Here is a 17455-nt window from a genome sequence, read left to right as displayed (position 1 = left end):
TCCTTTCTAGTTTTCCGTTTTCTTCATCATATATCCCTACCCTCTATCTTTCCTTTTATATTTTGTCCAGGCATTGCTATTAGAACTGAGCTGGTTGAATGATATAAATAAAATAAATAAGAAGTTATCTCGTTTGCACAATGAATCAACCATAAAGTGAAACATAGATATCCAAGTAAGTGACATACATTTATCACTAAAACTCTGTTCAACTTTTTAACATTAGCATAGCATCCACAGAAGTAGTTAGGTCAGGCTTAGTCCTAGTATGGAGATGCTACTCTTGAGAAAGACAAATTCAATTCAATGAGAAAAAAATAAAATGTTCCGTGGATTTCTCAAAAGATGTCCAAAATTAGTTTTGATGGTTGCACATTTGGTTTGATAATGATGGATACATAAATAATAATTAATAAATAAATAAGAAGAACACAGTTCAACAGAAGAAGAAATGGAAATAAACAACTTGCTTGAGTTCAAGTATCATTATAAATTTGAGCTTTGATAACAGAAAACCTCCAAACGGCAAAAGAAAAAAGAATACAAAAAATGATACTTCTGTCTTATGTTATTCCAAAACAAGGAGCAAGGGAGAAAAATCAGGAAACTTCACTGTACAAAATGGAAACTAAAAAGAGTAATGCTAGATCGTCTTCCGTCCGTACTTTAGAACATTAAAAGGACATGTTATACATTGCTATCGGTGCTATAGAGCAACAATCCATGTCAGGTAATACTAAAAAGTAACAATATACCAGACCTTTATGCTATCAACAGCAACCAGTGAGCCTTTGCTCCCTCTCCCACGTGATGATAGTTCTTGGAAAGACATTAGTCTGCAATTATTTTTCCTATCAACAGCAACAACCTAGAGCATGGAGCAGTAAGATATCATTTTGTGGTGAAGAAGTATTGTCAACCAACAGAACCGATAAAAGAGTTTGAAGAAAATCAAGCTTAATTGTCTTTGCTGAAAATTAGGGATTGTTAAGATTGTTTCCTTGTATATTCCATTTTTTTGTATATTTTATTTCCATAGAGATTTAGATTGATTGCTTAATTCTAGGTCTTTCATTAGGAAATCTTTTGTATGAATATGTGGGGGGTTTTCTCACATCTCAATAATAAAAAATACCGTTCTCTTATACATAGCTTCAGAGTTCATAAGAAAAAGGTTCAAACAGTGTCTGACAGCAACCTCTTACCTCAGCATCCAGTATGAAAGTTGAGGCAGCAGGTTTACACAATTCATTAATTATTTCGATCAAATCTGGAAATTTTGACGTTGTATCATCACTGTTCCGAGAGAAAACTCGCACAGAACCATCTGCCAATTTGTGAATTTGTGCACGCTGACCATCATATCTAAATACATAAAAGAAAACTTAGTCGAAAATGCAACTGAACTAGCAAAAAAGTTCAAGTTTTAATCTACAGGAGAAGATAAGGAGACGGTGAAGAATTAGATAAGAAGGGCATGTACGGTGAATTTATTTTTAGAACAGCTGTATTCTGCTTTAGTGAAAAGTTTGAAAACATGTTACTTCTAAACTTGAAATGAAATTTAAAAGAAAAATGCAAAGTTACCATAAAAAAGATAAAAACTTTGATAATTGTACAACTTCATATTATAAATCATCATTCTATTTTTTTTGAAAAAAAAAAAGATAAAATATGAACAATATATAATATAAATTATTTAATATTGTAAAATAACACCTATACAAGATTTTGAAAAGTAAAATATGTAATATATTTATTATTAATATTTGAGATTCAACTAATTATTTAGTTAGTAACTACCACAAGTTTCATCATTTAAAAGTATATTGCGAAACACATTTTTAACAATGGACTAAATTGGGATCAGGTTTTCAAATTTATATTAAACGCCTAATTGAGAACACTAGTTTTTAAATCTATACTAAACTCATAATTGAAAAAATTAAAAACATAAAATACAACTCTATTCCTACTATTCTTGTTTTCCTACTATTTTGTTGGTTGTGTGGTGTAATGAACATTCTTATTGGAATAGTTTCTTCTGCTCTGTTTGTACCCATGGCTCTGGTTGTACTATGTTTTTGTTGGTTTTCTGTTAGTCTTTGTTATTCTTGTTCTATTTATTTTTTAAATGATGAGGGTGCTATGGGGGTGTCAACTTAGTTGAGATGCCCGAGTGCACTTCCTGATCTTTGTGTCAAGTCTTGATCGTTGTTAGTCTTGTACTATGAGCTTTGTCTCATTCCATTATCTTAATGAAGAGATTGTTTCCTTTTCAAAAAAAAAAAAAATATAACTCTATTTTTCATTGAAGCTTATTTTTAATTTTTTAATCTAGAATCACTGTTAAAGTAGAAAACAACACTAACTAATCTAGAAGGTTCTTGAAGTATCTACAAAATAAAATAAAGGTCTAAATTAGGTTTTTCTAGAATTATGTTCAAATGTGTAAATTATAAATAAACACCACAAAAGTAAAGATCTAGAAACGTCCTAGGTTTTCTTTAGGTTCAAAGGAATTCTAGAAAATTTCTTTAGACAAGGATAATCTAAGAAATATGAATATTTGTAGAATCTATAAAGAAGCAAGAGAGATCCTTTTACTTGGGCATGAAGGATTTCATGCCATAAAAAAATAAAAAAATTGTAGTCACCTCCCAGGGTGAGAGCATTAGTGAAGATGTGATGCAGATGCATGTTTTGCAATAACAGATCCCAACCCTCAATCGACATCCAATATGGTGGGTAATGAAGTGTTGGTTCTCTATGTTGAATAGGTAAATTTGGAAAATGATTGGATTTATTAATTCAGATTGCTCTAACCACATGATAGGTGATAAGAAGCTGCAAAACACATCAAATTACAAAGGAAGTTGAGTTGTCGTAACTGCAAACAACTCAAAGTTGTCAATAGCCCACATTGGCAAAACTATGATAGTGTCTCATTCCAGTTCCAATCAAATGGAGTTGGAAAACGTATTTTATGAGCCTGGGATAAAGAAGAATTTGGAATTAGTGTTTCAATTGACATCAATAGGCAACTTTGTCGTATTTGAACCGACTGATGTCATGGTGCACCATGATCTCAAAGTCAATGTTATGTCGTTGATGGAAGGGTGAAGTATGGACCCCATCTACGTCATGTTAGTAGAGGCCCTATACATGAATAAGACATGGAAGAATGAAACAACAGATTAGTGGCATGCAAGACTTGGTCGTGCTAGTTATAACAAATTGAAGGCAATGATAAACAAGTTTATGCTTAAGAGGCAACCTCAACTTGATATCAGAGAAGACATGGCTTGTGTTGGTTGCTAGTATGGTTAGGCACATCAACCACCATTCAAGGAGTCCAAATTTAGAGTAAAGCAACCATCAGAGTTGGGTGCATTCTAATGTATTTGGTCCTTTCAAGCAATCTTCAATCAGCAATATGGCACTACATGGTGACCTTTATTGATGACTTCTCCATCCAGGTATATTTCGGTGTTCTTTATGAAAGAGAAGTCTAAAATAATTATAAAGCTTAAAGAATTCAAACTAGTAGAAGGTGAATTAGGAAAGAAAATTCAATGCCTATGTACAAATAACGGGGGAGAATATATGTCTAATGAATTCTCAATACTTCCAAAAGTATCAGATACATCATCAATTAACGTGTTCAAACACTCCACAACAAAATGGAGTGACAAAAAGAAAAAATAAACATCTTGCAGAAGTATGTCGTAGTATGTTACATGCAAATAATGTGCAGGAAGAGTTTGGGTTGAGTGCATGAGGATAGAAGCCCATGTGGTTCACAAACATCCCTAGTAGAGGCTTAGGTTTAAATTGCCATACGAAAGGTTGTTGAACATCAAGCCAGCAGTTGGACACGCTCGAGTCTTTGGTTATTCGTGTTACGTATTTGTACTAGATCATCTCAGAAGCAAATTTAACAAGAAAGCAATCAAATGCATCTTTGTCGGATATGACAACTAAAGAAAATGGGTGGAGGTGTGTTAATCCTATCAATGGACGATGCTATACATCAATGAATGTTATATTCGATGAAGCCTCATCATGGTGGCACCCATATCAGAAAAGGCACCAAAAGATGAGAAGTCTTTCAAAGAATGATCAAAACAAGAGATAGGTCAAGTGAAGGAGAAGAAGAAAGCGACGAAGACGAAGAAGAGCAATTAAGGACACAAAGTCCTTGACAAAGGGGAGTACATAATCAAGAGCCACAATTACGAAGATCAACCAGACTAAGAAAACCAAATTCCAAATACGTAAATGCAGCATTAGGGTGTCAATGTGACGTCCCAAAAATTGTAAGGTAAAATTCGTTTTGTTCCTTTTTATTTTTGGGTTTGAAATTATGTGATAAGTCATTTGCGGTTTTGGAATTGAGTTAATTTTTGGATTTTACCTTGTTGGGGGTGGTTATTTAATTAAATGAGGGAATTAGGGGGTTTTAGAAAAATTATATATTTCTTTAAGGAAAAGGGAGGAGTTAGGGTTAGTGGGGGTACAATTGGTTATAAATGTGGGATTTAAGTGACCTCGGTTGTGTGCACAGAAAAGAAAGAAAAGAAAATTTTAATTTTTTCCCTTCTTCTTCCTCCCAGCCCCACACGCGAGACCATCCTCCCCCAATTCTTTTCTTCAGCCAGTCGTACGTGAATCTACAGTTTGCCAGTCGTCCGCGCCACTCACGGCTCAGCCCAACCATCTTTGCCGCTCATGCCTCAGGAGCTGTCTCTTATACACATCTAGATGTGTATAAGAGACAGGTTATAAATGTGGGATTTAAGAGACCTCGGTTTGTGTGCAGAGAAAAGAAAGAAAAGAAAATTTAAATTTTTTTTCCTTCTTCCTCCCAGCCCCACACACAAGACCACCCTTTTCCCCCAACTCGTTTCTTCAGCCCAGCCGTACGTGGTTTGACAGGTCGTCGGTCGTCTGAACGCCGCCGCCTCCTCACGATAGTCGTCCGCGCCGCTCACGCCTCAGCCCAGCCGTCCACGCCGCTCGCGCCTCAACCCACACCATCCGCCGCTGCTCACGCCGATGTCGTCTACTGTTGCTGGCCGATCTTTTCCGTTTTGCCAGAAACTTGGAATTTTTTGTGAGATTTAAGTTTTATTTGGTTTTTAGTTAATGGGTTTTGAATGCCTATCAAATTTGGTCTGATTTAAGTAATACTCATGATGCACTGTTGCTCAATTCGGGGTTTCAAGACATTTTTTCGATACTGTCCCGCAGCATCAAAGATCGCTTTGGGTGCCTTTTGGTAAGCTATAAATAATGGTTGTTCTGGTTAATTCTTGTTTCCCCAATTGGTTTTGTGAATATTTGTGTTAATTGGATTTTAGAATTGAGTTTTGAAACCCTTCAGTTTGGCTTATGACTGGATTGGATTCCGTACTTGAAGCTCAGGTGTAGTTCTGGTTAAGTCGACATTTTGAGTAAGTGGTTTGGAGACTTTTGGTTGTGCATTTTGGGTGAGTTAGGTTATGTTTATAAGGATTGACATTTTGGGTGAGTTAGGTTGTGTTCATAAGGATTGACATTTTGGGTGAGTTAGGTTGTGTTTATAAGGATTGACATTAAATTGGTTTATTCTAGGGCGATTCAAGCATTTGACTCAAGTCGAAGGGGGATTTGATTGATAGTTGGAATTTGTTTGCTAATTGTTCGACATAAATTCAAGGTAAGTGATTTACTACCGGTTCGCCCTCGAACCCAAGCATGTACTACATATTGGTCCCTACTTTAGTATGAGATATCTTGATATGCCTGTTGGTCAGTTGAAAATTTTGGTAACTTACGCTTATGTCGTGGAATGTTGATGTTATGTGTTGTAACAGTGTTTGACGTATGGATAAATTGTGAACTGTTTTGTGATCTTAGCATGATTTAAGACCTCGATTGTATGCTTATGACTTTATGAGATTGCAGTAATTGTTGGCACTTCTATTGGGCTATGCACATCGCATGTTGTGAGCCTTCGGGCCCACACCTTATGCTTCTGTAGGTGTCCCCTTGGAACCATCGCGTATGTTTGTGATTGTGCCCTCCGGGGTCACTACTTATGAAAGCGTGCCTTCGGGTTCGCCCCTTATGCCTACGCCTATGATGCCCTTGTGCACTTCTGTCCCAATGGAAAGGCTAATAGATCACTGAGTGGGCCCAGTAGTGGGTCGCTTACTGAGTATACTTTTATACTCATCCTTTTCCTTTCATGTTTTTCAGGTAAGGGCAAAGATAGACCGGTGCATGACAAGAGAGATCCGTGACCTGGCCATTTGGACGAATTATTGCTTCTGCACTTAGGTTTCATATACTAGTGTCTAGTTTAGGAGTCGAGCATTTTAAAATCCTATGAAATATTCCTTGATTTCATTTATTGATTTATTTAATTGTTATTTATTTTAAAGTTGGGTTAAGGGTACCCCGAACGGTATTTCCAAGATTTCTCTTCTTTATTTATTTGAGCTTTATTTAATGAAATAAAAATTCTCTTTTTTTTTTCAATTACTCTTCGAGAAATGTATTGTCAAGCCTATGCATGCATAAAATGGCGTCCTAGAAACATACTAAAAATTTGGGTTGTTACAGTCAACCTAGTTGAGATATGACAAGGGTGCTATTGAGGTGCAATCCAGTTCAAATGTACAAGTGCACCTACTGATCCTTAGACCTTAGATCTCTGGACTACTATGCACGTTTTGTTGTATTTTGAACTTTGTATCTTGAGCATTAGTCACTTTTCATCATATCAATGAAAAGTTCGTTTCCATTTCAAAAAAAGAAAAAAAGAATGCAACATTAGCAACATTTGAAGAACCAACGACATACGAAGAAGTGTCACAAAACATCCAATGGAGAAAGGCCATGGAAGAAGAAGTAGACACATTAAGAAGAAATCGAATGTGGGACTTGGTGCCAAAGCTTGAAGATTCTCAAAAGTGTCAATCTTTGTACATTCTTGATAGAAGTTTCTTTCATTAAAAGAGATTCTCTCTTCCTTTTGTGCCAATTTCTGCAACAATCACTAACCAATACACCCTGAGTTACATAAATGTACTATTCCTAGAACAATAAGAGTTGTAAGAAGAGTCAGAGTACGACGATTCTCTCCCTCACCCTCTAATTTTAACTTGGGCACATGCATTCGCCTTTTGTGTTACTATCTATCCTCTCTCCTCTCTCGTTTGCACTCATTCATGGAGTTTGTGCTAAGTTTTTTAGGCTTTTAAAGATGGAACCCTATTCTCTCTTTCATGCTCTTCTTAGTTGGTCTGAGAATAAGACATTTATGATAGCATTGGATTGGATAACAAGGGTCCTTGTACTTTTATATTCAATTTTATTTTTATTTTGCTCCTTTATAAATCCTACTACTAGTTCTTTCAACATTTTTGTATCTTTTAAATTCAACGAGAAGTTCAATTTTGTTAAAAAAAAATTATATAGATTTCCAAATGAAACCACCACTAATCCAAGTTCATCTATTTGCCATAAAGAAATGCATAACAAGCTTTGCACTAAATTTCTTAAGAAGCACGATTCATGAGCTGATCAACAAGATAAAGATCACAAATGATGCATGCATACAAGGACTGAGTTAAAAGAAACAATCAAAGAGTTATTCTCAAAGATTATTCTCAAACAATCCAAGAGAAGAGGACTCACTTGAATTCACATGTAAAAGCTTTATTCTCAAAGATTTTCAATGCTTGAGAAATACCATTGGTAATCCTACAGTAGGAACCAATAACAAACAATGAGACAAATTACAATTATAGAAAAAAAATGATAAAAAATGATGAATGTTATAACTGGCCCATAAATGTACTTTGCGAGCATTGGCTTAATAGGTATTCCTGGAACCATTGATAAAGACGATGATGAGAATTCAATCCCTTTGCTCATAAGAGAAGGAACAATCAGATCCTGCTTTGAAGAAGAAGAAAGCAATTGACTTAAATCAACTCCCATGACACACAATGACAACACATCATTATTCTTTTTCTCAACCTCACATCATTACTTTTTAGTTAAAAGAAAAAAACAATTGCTTCTCTCACTCATAATTACCGTACTTGCAAGGATTTTATAGCTGATTAAACCAGCTAACAAACATGTGAAAAAGAAAACTGATGGAAACGAAGAAAGAGAAAAACAGAAAGAAATCTACAGAAATTCTACAATTCCAAAAACATAAATGAACAATTAGTCAATTATGAGTTTGGGAAAAAAATTGTATGAAAATCAATCAGACTCTTTTATTGTCCGAGAATAAGAATAAAAGACAGTTGTATTGTCCTCATGCAGGGCTTATCTAAACTTCGATTTCTTGTATTTCTTTAGAATGTTTCTTGTTTAAATTGGGTAATTCTTTGTTTACCTTTGGTTCGATGTAATTTCCTTTTCATCTTAGGTTCTACAGCCCTCTTTGAGCATTCCTTGAGTTCATCAAGTCCTCAATTGGCATCAGGCAAGAGATTATGCTAAAAATCAAATGGAAGAGAGGGATAAGAGAGGACGTTATTGGCGTGGTGCAACTGGAGAGTCTCAAAGAAAAGAATAATGGGATAAGGAAATGAACGTCAACATGGAGCAGTTAGAGAAAAGAAGAGGTAAGGAGGCTGAAGTATGAAAGAGAAGAAAGGAAATGGAGGCTGCCAACTGGCCTTCAAACATTACCTAGAGTTAGGGCATGTAGAAATCGTTCTCAAACATTTTTTTAATTATTCAAAATCAATTTTGATGGAATGAAAATTGTGTTAAGAAGTGTAAAAAATCAAACATTAAAATGATAATACATAATTATTTTTAATATATCACTTACAAGCAAGTCATTTTTGCTCAAATTACTATTTTTCAAATCACTCTCAAACATGCCCCTTAAAGATTAGAAGAGAGGAGAATTGTGGGCTGCCAGTTGGCTGGCCTAGGAAATGGGTATGCCAGGGGTTGGTGGTTGGGAGAGTGGGGGCAAGGCCATTGGGCCAATTGGGGCAGGGAGAGGAGAGTTGGGGGGCAAGGATAGAGCTTATTTGTTTGTTTTAATTTTTTTTTTTTCAAAGAAAACAAAACTTTTCATTGATAAAATGAAAAGAGATTAATGCTCAAAGATACAATAACCTTCAAGAGGATAGAGAAAATGCGAAAAATAAAAGGAGAAAAAATACTATTGAGATACAAAGAGGAGAAGACATCGAAAGACAAAACTCTTAAAACCTAACAAACCAACACTAAATAGGAAAGCAAAACTAGAGAGCACATAAACTAAAAACCCAAAGCCAACAAAAGTCCAATGTGCCGATGAGGAAAGAAGTCCAATAAGAAAGTGTGAGGATCAAACCACAAAACACGATGCTAGGAGGATCTAATGGAGAAATATCACAATATCTAAGGTGAAAATTACCATTAGTCTTATCTTTAACTTCAATTTCAGTTGGGAGAAAACCACACAAATTTCTTTTAACTTCAATAGGAGCTTCAAAGCAATCCAAGTACAGAGTTTGAGAAGAAATACTAACCAGACCCCTAAGGTTTTCTCCAATGGCTTCAAAAGTAGGAGGCCAAAAGGCAAAGGTAAATTTTCTATTGAAAGCCAACCTCCATAACTCACAATGAGAATGTGCTTTATAAGACCAATTTTCAGCCTTCAAATGAAAGGATCCAATTTCTCGCCATTTTCCATATCCATATCGGCAAAACAATCACCGAGTTTTAATAATGTCTCATCAACCATGAAAGGATTGATTAGAACTTTAGACTGAAAATAATCTTCCTGAGCAATATGAATATCTTTTCAAGAATAGAAGACAAACAAACGAGAAACAACAAACAAATTGTTGAAGTTCATTATCAACACTTCCTTGTCTTTTCTAACACAATAATAAGAATCAAAGTCAATCAACTGAGAAACGACCTGAAATTTTCTAGCCACCTTCAAATCATATGAGAAAGTTGGAGCTAAAGGCTCCCCAAAATCAGACTCACCAACACCAAACCAAGGGGAGGACAATAAACAAGACTCCACTTTACCCAAAAAGTCTCTAATCATTTTTCAGAAAACCATCCAACCTTTCTTCAAGAAACTAGCCAAAACACGTAGATTTTCCTACCACCAGTAGGCGGCCAAATAGCACAGTCGAAAAATCTTTCATTGAATGATTTGAGCTTAACCAAACGAATGAATCCAGAGTCATCCCAATCCTTTTTGGAGAAGAAAACATGAAGCGGATCTTGTAACAACTCTACCAAAGATAATTCAAACCAACGCAAATGAGTGATTGAAAGGTAAATCTTCTGAGTTCTGATTAATACTTGAATTCTCAATAGAAAACAAGTTCTTCTCATACTTTATCCAAAAATAAGAGTTTCTAATGCAACAACTCATTGCCTCCAAATTGTCCAAAGCACGGACTGAGAGGGCTGAAAGGGATGGGAAAATCTTAGGACAAAAGATGTACAACAAAGGTGGAAGAGGCAATGGGAGGTTAGAGTTGATAGAGGATAAGTCGGGGGGAAGAAAATGGAGGCAAGGCTATAGAGGCTGATGAATGGAAAAGCAGCAAGGGTTTCGGGTAGAGAGAAGAAAAGAAAAGAGAGAAAAAATGGGGTTAAAAAGTTTGGGTTTTGGGGAGAAAAACCAGAAGTGGCGGCCGAGGAAGGCGACAGAAGCCTGAGGATGGTTGACAGAGATCGGAGGCGACTCGACGATGGTCAGAGAAGACTAAGACATAAACCCGAGGGAAGCTGACGAACGCAGTAAGGTGGGGGAGGGAGAAAGAGTGGGTTACGGAGAATGGAGCACGAGAAGACCGAGGGTAGCAACAGAAGGTCAAGGATGGACGACGGTGATCGGAGACGGCAGCAAACAGAGAAGTTGGAGGGTGGAAGACGAAACGGATAGGGTTATTTATTTCTTTTAATTAAGCTTAGTTGAATTTGGTTTTTTTTTTTTTTTTTCATTTTAATTGAACATCAATCCACCAATCAAACCAAACATGTGAGAAGGAAATTTGATTGAATAAATGAAAAGAAACTTTTATATTTTCCTTTTAAAAGAGACTATTTTATGGGTTATTTAGATTTAGCAAAATAGAAGGGGCCGAGGAAGAAAGACCAAAAGAGCAACTTTGGGAGGAGACCACATCTTTATGTCTCTAGGGTTTTTGATCTAATCAACTTTGCAATTATTCCCTTTCTATGTTGTCGGCCGGTTGGGAATCTTTCTTCCCCTTGACCTCTTACCTTCCTCCATGAGAACTGTCGTAGCTTCTTTTGGAAAAACTAATTTCACTCTTATTTAGTAGTAAATAAGAATGAGCAACACAAATTCTTACTCTCTTACCAGATACAAAATAAATAAATAAGAAAATGAATAAGCAATGCGAAGCCTTTTAGCTGTATTTCCTCTCTTCAGTTCACGTTCTTAACAAGTTCACTCTGTTTCTCCTATTCTTCTTTATTCATGCAGCAAAGCGAAAAGCACAATGACGAACTTAACAACACACAAGTAGTGACTTACAAAATTTGGAAGCAGATTGTATGCATCTAGTACAGTAGCTGAAAAGTTCTACAAAAAAACAAAAGTCAAGAGATCACCATGACAACATCAAATGAAGTCAATCCCTTGTAAAATACATAAAATAGAAAGCACAACCCTTTAAAAGAGATTTTTAGAACTCAAGGACACAGATGTACAACCTATAGACAGATCCTATTTAAGTAAGGACGTAACCCTTTAAAAAAGATAAAATGTCATTACAGAAAAATATAACTTGAACCTGAAGCTTCTCCTTTAAATTCTCCACCATTCCTTCCTTGAAAATGTTGAGCGACGAAGTTATGAAAACAGCTTGGGCCAGAGCATGAAGAACAGTTTTCGACATGGCTCCTATACGTAAGTTACGAACCTGAACAGAAGACAAAGATAGAAAATGAAAACCTCTAGATAAAATGATAAAATATTTCTGAAAAAAAACATAGACATTGTAATGGAAGATAATCAAAAGATATAAGTAGAATGCCGTTGGCAAAAGTTCAAGAATTTTCAATACTTGACCAGTTAAAAGTACTATATATACATATATATAAGAAACTGAGTACGTCCCATTATTATTTCAGGGGAAAAAAAGTACTTCCCATTAAGAATGTGAGAAGATCAACGAGAGGATAACGAAGACCACATCTTTATAAGAAGGTTTTCTTTCCAAGAAGCAAGGCACTTGTGGACCTTCCCAATGATTGGAGACTAAAAAGAGATGGTCCTCAGATTGTGACCAAGAGGGAGCCTAAACAGGAAGAAGGCGTGCACTCACCTCACAATGCACAAAAGCTGCCGAAGAGCTCAACTTAGAAGGATCACAATTGATACGGTTGAAAATAGGGTTATTAACCTAGGGGCATTTATGTAATTGTGTAAGACCCCTAGGGTTTCCTACTGTCTATTTATACAGTGTGTCCCTGTGTGTTCAATATATCAGATTTAAAATAGAATAAGAAAAGTCTTTATATCGTGGTTTTTCTCCCTGTACTAGGGTTTCTACGTAACCTTGTGTTCTTCTCTTCTCTATTTTTTAATTTTTAACATGGTATCAAAGCATGGTGACAAAACCCTAGCTGTTATGGAAGAAAATCAACCCCAATCTTCTTCTGCTGATGGATATTCGAATTTTGACATGAAAACGGCGATCCGAGCGGCTGTAAAAGAATGTTTTCAGGATGCCCTACCGGAGTTAATTTCTACTGTCCAGTTGCAATCATCGGAAAGTCGCATCAAGGGAACCACACGTCAGATTGCCCAATCGAGCTCTTCCATGCAGAAACAAGCCGAGGCTGTAAGAACAGACGACCTACGATTGGAGCTGTCATGATCAGGGTAGATTCAGCAGCCTCGGACGCGAAGAGCAGGTTGGCCGCGAAACAGATGACCTTCGACCGAAGCTATCACAATCGGGAAGAATCGGAGCATCGGACGCGAAGAGCATGGTTATCGGTCCGATCTGAACAGGTTGGTGCCGTCTGGAGCAAACCAAGTTCGCCACCTTGCTTCACAATCCAACCAGCCCGACCCGAGTATGACCCGCGTGCTTCCGACCCGCGTGGTTCCTTCACAGCCCGACCTGACCAGACCGACCCGAGCTCTTCCTTCACAGCCCAACCCGATGGTCCTTCCATGGTCAACAGCAGAGGTTTTGACCAGCTTAAGCGACTAGCACCTGTTCCAACCACTTGTAATTCAACTCGTTATCCAGACGATGTGAGACAACGGTTGGCTTACCTACAACAGCAGATTTCTGATTTGGATACGATGTTCGGTGCAAATCCTCAACCAGTTTATTCAGGAAATCCGGTAAACTCATTGCCTATTGTGCCTAATGTTTCATACTTATCTGGTTCGATGGGTAATTCTGCAGGATTTATCGTAGGAGAAAAATTAAATGGGCAAAACTATTTTTCCTGGTCCCAATCAATCTGGATGGCCTTGGAAGAGCGTCACAAGTTTGGATATTTGACAGGGGAAATTCCAAAGCCGGCACCAGATAATCCACAAGAACGAATTTGGAAAGAGGAAGATTCGTTGTTACGGTCTGTTTTGGTGAATAGTATGGAACCCCAGATAGGAAGACCACTCTGTATACAACAGCCAAGGATATCTGGGAGGCAACGCAAGATCTATATTCTAAAAGACAGAATGCCTCTCGGCTATATACACTCCACAAACAGGTCCATGAGTGCAAACAAGGGTCCATGGATGTTACTTCTTATTTTAACAAACTGTTAATTCTGTGGTAGGAAATGGAATTGTGTAGAGAGATTGTCTGGAATTGTCCACAGGATGGAGCCCAATATTTGAAGATTGAGGAAGCAGATCGTGTCTATATGTTTTTGGTTGGATAAAACCCAAAGTTTGATGGTGTCCGTAATCGGATATTAGGCCAGCGCCCGACTCCTTCACTTAGAGAAGTCTGTTCTGAAGTACGGTTGGAAGAGGATCGGTCATGTGCCATGAATAATACCATTCCTACTACTGATGTAGCCGCCTTCGTCGCGAAGCCGTCCGGTACTGATGGTGATAAAAAATCTCCACCTGTTTGTGAACACTGTAAGAAGCTGTGGCATACAAAGGACCAATGTTGGAAATTACACGAGAAGCCCCCAAATAGCAGGCGACGATAGTCTCATGACAAATCTAATCCTAGTCGTGCCCTGGTAAGTGGCTCAGTAGATGAACCAACTCAGAAGCAATCTTCTGGTGACAATACACATAGCTCGAGTACGATTGGGGTGAGTGCAATTGCACAGTCAGGTAATTTCCCTTCTTTTGGCCTGATTAGTATAAATGGTAAAAAACCATGGATTGTGGATTCAGGAGCTATTGATCATCTTACAAGTTCCTCAGAGTTATTTATGTCATATAATCCAAGTGCCGGTAATGAGCGTATTCGAATTACAGATGGGTCATTTGCCCCGGTTGCAGGGAAGGGCAATATCTCTCCATTTAATGGTTTAATTCTACGTGATACCTTACATATGCCTAAAATATCATATAATTTGTTATCTGTCAGTAAAATAACAAGAGATTTGAAGTGTAAGGCGATTTTCTCACCAGATTCCGTTTTGTTTCAAGATCTGAAATCGGGGATGACGATTGGCACTGCCCGGCACGATAGGGGACTATACTTCCTTTCTGACGAAGCTTCCTCTAGGAATGATCACCAATTTGGGTTTATGTCTTTAAATTTCTCTGTTTCTGAACATGATGTTATGTTATGGCATTTTCGCTTAGGACATCCGAATTTTCAATATATGAAGTATTTATTTCCTCATTTATTTCGTAATGCTAGTACTTCTTCTTTTAATTGTGATGTGTGTATTCATGCCAAGCAACATCGGGTTTTTTTTCGTTCTTAGCCTTACAAACCCTCGAGTCCGTTTTCTCTTGTTCATAGTGATGTCTGGGGTCCCTCACCGGTTATTACTTCCACTAGTAAACGATGGTTTGTCACGTTTATAGATGATCACACCCGTCTCACCTGGATTTTCCTTTTTACTGATAAATTTGAAGTGTTCTCTGTTTTCCAACAATTTTACACAACTGTTGAAACTCAATTTCAAACAAAGATTGGGATTTTAAGAAGTGATAATGGGCGAGAATTTTTTAATGCTTCTTTCAGAGAGTTTCTTGTTTCTAAAGGTATTGTTCACCAGAGCTCGTGTGCTTACACTCCGCAACAAAATGGAGTAGCTGAGCGTAAAAATCGGCATCTGGTTGAAGTAGCCCGATCTCTTATGTTATCCACCAATCTTCCGTCGTACCTCTGGGGAGATGCAGTTCTCACCGCTGCTCATCTCATTAATCGGATGCCATCCCGTATTCTTAATCTTCACTCCTTTAGAATTGTTTAAAGAGTCCTTTCATACTACTCGATTTATTTTTTATGTTTCTCTTCGGATTTTTGGTTGTGTTGCTTTTGTTCACTCCCATGGTTTAAACCGTACGAAATTTACTCCTCGTGCTCAGAAGTGTGTCTTTGTTAGATATCCACTCCATCAACGTGGATATAAATGCTATCACCCGTCATCTAGAAAGTACTATGTCTCCATGGATGTCACCTTTCTCGAGGATCAATCGTTTTTCCTTGTTAGTCATCTTCAGGGGGGGAACGTAAATGAAGAGACTAACTGGTCATCTTATGCTATTCCTTTAGAGTCAGCATCCATTCAAACCTTGTCTAACCCTAGTCCTGAGCATGATAGTTTGGTCCTTCCTACCAATCAAGTTCCTTGGAAAGAACGTGATGCATCACTTGATCTTCCCATAGCCCTGAGGAAAGGTACTCGTTCATGTACTAAATACCCTATGCATAGTTACATGACGTATAGTAATCTAGTATCCAAGTTCAAGGCATTTACTACTAGCTTGGACACTGAGGTGGTTCCAGATAACATAAGTGTTGCAATGAAAAAACCAGAATGGCAGTCTGTTGTTATGGAAGAAATAAGAGCTCTGAAAAAAAATAGAACCTGGGAACCGGTGACTTTGCCTGAAGGACACAAGACAGTTGGATGTAAATGGGTATTTACTATAAAGTTCAAGTCAGATGGGACAATTGACCGGTACAAGGCTAGACTCGTTGCAAGAAGCTTTACTCAAACCTATGAAGTAGATTATTCTGAGACTTTTTCACCTGTGGCTAAACTTAACACGATCCGAGTACTTTTGTCAGTTGCTATGAATAAAGATTGGCCTCTACACCAACTTGATGTTAAAAATGTGTTTTTGAATGGGGAACTTGAGGAGGAAGTCTATATGAGTCCCCCTCCCGGGTTCGAGAGTCAATTCAAAAATAAGGTGTGTAGATTGCGAAAGTCACTATACGGATTGAAACAGTCTCCAAGGGCCTGGTTTGACAGGTACACAACGTTTGTGAAAGCACAGGGGTATGTTCAAGGGCATTCCAATCACACTCTGTTTATAAAAAGATCAACATCAGGGAAGATAGTTGTTCTTATTGTGTACATTGATGACATTGTTTTATCTGGGGATGATGATGTCGAGGTCACGAGACTAAAAACAGAGATGGCTAGAGAGTTTGAAATTAAAGACCTCGGGAAGCTAAGATACTTTCTGGGAATGGAAGTGGCTCGCTCAAAAGAGGGTATATCAGTTTCTCAACAAAAATATACTCTGGACTTGCTAAAAGAAACAAGTATGACTGGGTGTAAACCTGTTGACACACCAATAGAATACAATGCGAAACTCGGTGATAAGAATGATAGAATTCCTGTCAATAAAGAAAGGTATCAGCGGTTAGTTGGGAAGTTAATATACTTGTCTCACACAAGACCAGATATATCTCTTATGCAGTAAGTGTTGCAAGTTAGTTTATGCAAGCTCCTTGTGAAGATCATATGATAGCAGTTGAACGTATTCTTCGGTATCTGAAAGGAACTCCTGGTAAAGGCCTAATGTTTAGAAAAACCGATAAACGATCTGTTGAAGCTTACACTGATTCTGACTTGGTAGGGTCTGTTGTTGATAGAAAATCTATGTCTGGGTATTGTACGTTTGTCTGGGGAGACCTAGTCACCTGGAGAAGTAAAAAACAAGGAGTTGTTGCTAGAAGTAGTGCTGAGGCTGAGTATCGGGTCGTGAGTCTAGAGATTTGTGAAGAAATCTGGTTGAAGAAAGTATTATCAGATCTCCAGCAAGATTATGAGCTTCCAATGAAATTGTTTTGTGATAATAAAGTTGTCATCAGTAATGCAAACAACCCAGTTCAACAAGACAGAACTAAACACGTAGAGATAGACAGACACTACATTAAGAAGAGATTGGACAATGAAAACATATGCATTCCTTATATTCCTTCAAACCAACAAGTTGTTGATGTTCTTACAAAAGGGTTACTGAGACAAAATTTTAATTATTGTGTAA

At 37.4% G+C, this 17455-nt stretch overlaps 1 protein-coding gene across 3 annotated transcripts in view; it reads right to left on the bottom strand.

The window, feature by feature from the left end:
• The window catches only part of LOC120070353 (DNA ligase 6-like), a 48358-nt gene that overhangs the window by 12643 nt on the left and 18260 nt on the right, over window positions 1–17455 (bottom strand). For all 3 annotated transcript variants that reach the window (XR_005479857.1, XM_039022289.1, XM_039022288.1), the window contains exons 7-12: window positions 11799–11927; window positions 11540–11587; window positions 7850–7947; window positions 7687–7752; window positions 1206–1365; window positions 761–868 (exon numbers count right to left, since the gene is read on the bottom strand). Coding sequence is in view for 2 of the 3 variants with exons in the window: in XM_039022289.1 (XP_038878217.1) it covers window positions 761–868; window positions 1206–1365; window positions 7687–7752; window positions 7850–7947; window positions 11540–11587; window positions 11799–11927 (609 nt within the window). In the remaining variant the exon portion in view is untranslated. The remainder of the gene's footprint in view (window positions 1–760; window positions 869–1205; window positions 1366–7686; window positions 7753–7849; window positions 7948–11539; window positions 11588–11798; window positions 11928–17455) is intronic.

Source organism: Benincasa hispida, chromosome 1 (genome assembly GCF_009727055.1).
Source record: "Benincasa hispida cultivar B227 chromosome 1, ASM972705v1, whole genome shotgun sequence".
Classification (NCBI taxonomy): domain Eukaryota; kingdom Viridiplantae; phylum Streptophyta; class Magnoliopsida; order Cucurbitales; family Cucurbitaceae; genus Benincasa; species Benincasa hispida.
Note: the sequence above shows the minus strand (reverse complement) of the source record. Positions and strands in the feature narration are given on the sequence as shown.